Source organism: Lepidochelys kempii, chromosome 5 (genome assembly GCF_965140285.1).
Source record: "Lepidochelys kempii isolate rLepKem1 chromosome 5, rLepKem1.hap1, whole genome shotgun sequence".
Taxonomy (NCBI): Eukaryota; Metazoa; Chordata; order Testudines; family Cheloniidae; genus Lepidochelys; species Lepidochelys kempii.
The window spans coordinates 63,688,776-63,694,775 of NC_136384.1; the positions used below are offsets into that span (position 1 = coordinate 63,688,776).

General features: G+C 45.7%; 1 protein-coding gene across 6 annotated transcripts in view; it reads right to left on the minus strand.

The window, feature by feature from the left end:
* CHD1 (chromodomain helicase DNA binding protein 1) overlaps nt 1-5,535 on the minus strand; it is a 90,587-nt gene extending 85,052 nt beyond the window's left edge. Inside the window, exons 1-3 of one of the 6 annotated variants that reach the window (XM_073344590.2) lie at nt 5,167-5,535; nt 3,967-4,027; nt 3,052-3,260 (exon numbers count right to left, since the gene is read on the minus strand). In XM_073344590.2, coding sequence (XP_073200691.1) covers nt 3,052-3,104 — 53 coding nt within the window. In that variant the 5' untranslated portion in view covers nt 3,105-3,260; nt 3,967-4,027; nt 5,167-5,535. Of the gene's footprint in view, nt 1-3,051; nt 3,261-3,966; nt 4,028-4,523; nt 4,549-5,166 lie in introns of those variants that run through there. The other 5 variants (XM_073344585.2, XM_073344587.1, XM_073344588.2 and 2 more) reach the window with 5 other exon arrangements.
* Between the last annotated feature and the right edge of the window lie 465 nt (nt 5,536-6,000).

The window sequence follows — 6,000 nt, forward strand, 5'->3', positions numbered from 1 at the left end:
AATTGATCCCCACTGGATCTATCGCTGCCCGCCAATCTGGCGGGTAGCGTAGACATACCTTCGTGGTTTCTCTCCCCATTCCCTGTCTTTGAGTGCCTCCTCTGTCCTTTTCTCTGCATTTCCTTCGCTGCAGCAACTCCCAATTACCTACCCAGTGTGCTTCAGTCCTATTCCCACCACGATTCCATCCACTAAAATGATCTGTGATTAAATAGTTAATGTTGACAGTGAAGTGTCATCATGGGGCTTTAATGCTGATCTTCTAGTCAGATTAAAAGGGAACATGGGAGTTCATATCTCTGGGTTACGGGCTGAATGCAGATATCACTGCATTGGTTACATTTGGAAGCTTATCTCTGCAACAAGGAGGATTAGATACCCTTTTAAAAAAGCTTAGATTCTGGAGATTCTGAAAAGAATTACAATATAACAAAACTACATGGATGGACTACACATTTAAGAACCCTGTGTTAGATTTTACCTAGACAGTACCGGTGGAATTTACTTTAAATTCAGATTACCTTCACAACTAGGGCTCAAAACTTTTTAAAAATGAAAATGTATACTGTATCTATCATTCACAAAGGAAAGCTTCCTGCTTGCAACTTGCAAGTAGGCAGGTGGATTGTTTAAGCTCTATTCATGCATTATTAGGCTATAAGGTTAATAAATAATACATTTAAACAAGCTGTGTTTAAATGCAGAGTGAAATTTGACTCCACATTTAATAATCAAGCTAATTAAGTATATTAGAATCTCTGCCTGGTATGCACTTTTAATCAGGTTATTGGAAATACTTGTAAAGCTTATTTAATAGTAATATTTTAAATTTATGTTACCTTTTTTAAACAAGAAAACACACATACATTGCTATTCTATATACATTATGTAGCAGGTGCAGTGTTTCAGTTTGATATGAGGCATCTCTCTTCCTACATTATCTTTAATTAGGGTGACTTGTGTTTCTTTTTAAGTAGGCAATGCAATCCCATACATTTGCAAAAACATTTGAGATGTTCCAGACAAGTTAACCACAGTTTTTGAATTTTGATTTACAACATTTTGAAATTCAGGAGGCCAAGCTTTGACATTTTTTTTTCTCCTGAAAAAGTGAAAATAAGCATAGCTCTGAACTTGTGCAACATTATGGTATTAAACTGCAGCTGAAATTCCACAACCTTGCTGCTTCCAATAAAAGCAAGATAATTGTCTACTCATCAAGTAAGCCTTCAGAAACATTAGAGTGAATCATTATCAAGCACTAAAACAAAAATTTGGAACTTGTAATTTTAAAATGCATATACATTATTACTCCTAGGTATAACTGAAGTTCTCATTACACAGAGGCATGATGACATTTACTGTGTAAATACATTTTTGTATGTCTTGTCCCCTCCCATGTACAGCATGCATTATATTACTTTAAATTAAATAGAAATCTTTGAACTTCCTATAATCATACGAAGCTGTTGACACCATACCAAGAACATTTGTAGGATAACAAATTTTAATTTCTGTCCACAGTGCTTAAACACATTAACCACATTAAATTGATTAGCTAAATAGTTAATATTTACACACTGAAGCTTGAATGAGAACTAGTTAACATCCCATTGAAAAAAAGAAGTAGTTCATACCTCCTTTACAACTGTTTCAGTCTAAAGATGGTAAAAATAAAAAAAATGGAACAATTTGGCTGAATTTCTCTGCAACCAAGCAAAAAATCTTTTAGATGGAAGTTGCATTTTCTACTATAGAAATCAGAAATCCAGAGAGACCCTAAATTTACAAAATTCATAAAAATTATACACACAGTTTTCATCTTTCCTACTCCAATTTATGAAAACCAAAAAATAGCTTTTGAGGTTCCATGAGGACTGTTTTGCTTGGTTTGAAAACAAGTTCTGTATTACACTAAATACATTTCCCTATAGCAAGAGGAATGTCTTCTAAACCAGTGGTTCTCAAAGACAGTCCGCCACTTGTTCAGGGAAAGCCCCCTAGCGGGCCGGGCCAGTTTATTTACCTGCCGCGTCCACAGGTTCAGCCGATCGTGGCTCCCACTGGCTGCGGTTCACCGTTCCAGGCCAATGGGGGCTGCGGAAAGGGCAGCCAGCATATCCTTTGGCCTGCGCCGCTTCCTGCGGCCCCCATTGGCCTGGAGCAGCGAACTGTAGCCAGTGGGAGCCGCGATCGGCCGAACCTGTGGACATGGCAGGTAAACAAACCAGCCCGACCCGCCAGGGGGCTTTCCCTGAACAAGCGGCACATCGGCTTTGAGAACCACTGTTTTAAACAACTAAAAGCAATGTACGTTCTCACGCACCAAAACAAAGTTTGAGATTAGTAACTTCTAGATTACAGATTGTTAAATAATTCAAAATGCCAATGAATCAATGGCCATACTTGAGAAGACAATTTTGCTACCTGGTTATGTACTGGTTATGTCACAGTGGTGAAGTTTTTGTAGCTCAGCAACTAAGGAAAACTACAGATTACGTAACAAAATCAAAGACCTACCTCCTCCTGTAGGTTAGGTTGGGCTTTTATACTGTACCCATCACCATGGTACCTGAGTGCATACGTTGCATTTCCAATATCCAAGGTTTAATTTGATATTCTGAATACATTTTTCCATCTTCATATTTATTAGCCAAGACAAAAATTGGTTTATAAACAGTAAAGGCTCTTCTCTTGGATCAACTATATTACCTAAATACTAATTTAACACACTAAAATAACTTCCTTTACTAAGGTCTACAGTTGTTATGAAACAATGCTGACAGTTAATAAATAATGCCAAGCAAGCGGGTTTTTTTCGAAATGCATATAGCGCAGGCTAAATACCAATAAACTGTATACTTATAATACAACATGCATTAAGATACCAAGCTGACGCATTATATAAGGATCGGAAGAGGACAGAATGAGACCTAAAAACTATGTTCTGCATCTATGATAAAGAGGTTCAGCTGTCCAAAATAAAGTTATAAATTCAAGCTGTCTTCAGACAAGACCATATAGCAGAGACTTGAAATGATTAATGCTTACCTTGATTCTCCACTACTGTTTCTTATGCTTTCCTCATCACTGTGCCCATTCATTGTAAATATTCAGAAGTTTAAAATATAAGTCCACTCAGTTTTTGAGATGGATATTAAAAGTTCCCTTTATAGTCTTCCTTGTACTCCACGTGTTTTACAGCTGACTTGTTTGTTCAACTGTTCACCGAAGGTATTCAAGATCCTTTCCCAAATTACCTAAAACAGAGTTAGACATATAAAAGTGTTAAGAATATGACTTGAAATACTGTATGGTTCCATATAACCTCTAAAGATGCTAAATATAACTGACCTAACAAACTAACACTTAAAAGGATCAAATATGAAATCTACTTAATTAAAAAAGTAGTTTCTGGCACTACCCACTGCAATTGCTGATAGTTTTGTAATCACACTTTCCTGTTTAAAGAACGTTTCTCTTTCCCATTGCTCTGTGAAAGGCCCACACAAAGAACAGAGTATGACTGGTTATACAAAGGAACTGTTAAACTGAAAGTCCTGTGACAAACACAAACTGAAAATAAACAAAAGTATTTTTCTAATTTATAGTAAGTGAGAAGGTACTACCAGTCAACATTTTGGGGCAGGCACTATCATTTATTGTACGTATCAACAGCTGAACAACGTGATCCAGACCTACTTGGCTTTTAAGCACTACTGCATTATAAACTTTAAACAAGTACTGGGTAAAAAGACAAGTATTTTATTTCAACTGATGGAACAATACTCAGATCACTAAAGAAATACTATAAACATACTGTAAAAGCATACAGGTTCAAGCATAACATTTTCTCTATCAACCAGCCTAACTGCCACACGTTTAAAAAGTTATGCTTGTCAAGAGTTATCCAATAACAAATCTAATTCAAGATCCCACAGCTAGAATGGTCAATATTTCACATACCACGATAATCAGGGTTGTGTGTACTGAAGTATCCAAAGCGTCCGGGGTCACTGTAAGTGTCCTACAGCAGGAGTACAAGGATAAACCTCCTAACAAATCAGCGAATGAAGAGTGCCCCGAAGGCACTGAATGGATGTGAATGAGATGAGGGTTTCATACACAGCTCGCCCGTCCGCCCCTCCACCTCCTTGTTTGGCCACAGTGATCCGACTGAGTCTGTCCTGCTCGGGTTTCCTCGGGCTACTGTTACAGGCATCATAGTCTCTCATCCAGACCAGTACACAAAGGACATGGCGGAGGGTATGAGCGACCAAGGAGCCCCAGCCACAAGCCCAACCCGACTGGGAATCAGAGACAAACAGGCCGCTCACAAGGGGCAAAGCGCGTCCGTGGGGCGGCCCGTCGCCGCAGCACTTCCAGGCGCTGTTGCGGTGGGAGCGCCCCTGTCGATTACAGACCTTGGGGTCTTGTGGTTCAACAAAGCTGCCCGCTAGGCGGCCTGGCTAGCACCCGCTGCGGCCCGGGCTCCTCGGCCCTGCCATCCCGAAGCCACTCACCGGCATCCCCATCCCAGTTATTCGGCCTTCAGCAGCTTCCAAATTTACCCGCCCGGCCCGGTGGCCGCAGTTTCCTCTCCCTACCATACACCTCCCCTGCTGTGCTGTGGGACCCCCCGGCCAAAGAGCTTCCCTGGCTGTAATCCTCCAAACGCAGCGGCCTCTTACTTTTCCCAACCACCCGCCCTCCAGGGGCGCCCAGGTCACAACCGCCCCGGTCTCCGCCCCCTCCAGGCAATGGTCGGTCTCCCTCCTCTTCCGTGGACGTTTCCCCGCTCCCGGCGCGGCCTGCACTGGCGCCGCTCTTGGCCACGGCTCCCCGGCCGACTCAGCCCCCGCACTGCACGCTCCTCACATCGCCAAGGCAGCCCGAGGGCCGCGCTCCCACCTCCCAGCCGGCTCCCTCACCAGGAGCCAGCGAGCCCAGCCCCCCGTCCCCTCCGTCCTCACAGCGAGCCCAGCTCCCTCGCGCTCATCACCCCCGCCCAGCCTGGAAGCGGTAAACAGGCCCCACTCCCGGCTTCTTCCCACTCAGCCCCCGGCCAGGCCGCCGAGCCCCCGGCAGCCGCAGTGAGTCCAGCTCCAAACCGGCGAGAAACTAACGAGCCGAGCCCAGCCCGAGCCCGGGCAGGCCGCTGCCTACCTGCGCGTGTCTCGGCCGGGCCTCCCCAGGGCCGCGCTGTCGGGACACAGCGTTATCCCACTGGAGAGGAAAGTGCTGCCTGCAGCCCGGGCTCGGGGGCTACTCCGGCCGCCGCCGCGGGGCCTGGGCCGCTTCTCCCCCGCCGGCCGCACTGGGCCCCTCGCTGACCTACGCGGCGGACTGGCCCGTGGCGCTTCGCACAATGAAGCCCGAACCGGGAGGGGGAGAGAACCAGGGTGCGCGCTGCGCCGCTGCCGCCACCGTTTAGGTCCTCCCGGCCGCCGCCATCACGCTACAGCCGCTCAGTACAGTCAAGTCTCCCCCTCCCTCGGCCCGATGGAAACCCCGGGCGTGATGTCAGCCCGGCGCCCTGGGACAGTGTGAGCAGAGGGAGGAGCTAGGCGAGGAGGGCAGGACTCAGCAGCGGGAGAGCGAGCCGCGGGAGGAAGTTGGCGGCCTGACGGGGACCAGGGACTCTGCAGGGTGGCAAGGCGGCTGAGGGCCCGGAAGAAGGGCACAGGGCAGGGTGAAGTAAGGGGGGCATTCACTGTTGGGCCTGCTACCTCCAGAGCACCAGCCGACCAGGGAAACACCGAGTGCTGCTGCCAGGAAAGGGAACCTTAAGGCTTGGCCTGTTGCAATGTATCAGGTTTAAGTCATTGTAATCTGCTCTGACTGTGAACCTCACTTATTTTAAAAATCATCGCTCAATTTTGCTTTTTACCAAGAACCTCAAAAAACAAGCTTAAAATTGTTCATATCCGTTTGTCTTCTTCCAGGTTTGCAAGTAACCTCACTAGAACAGGCAGGTGATTAGTTCCCACACCATTTCTG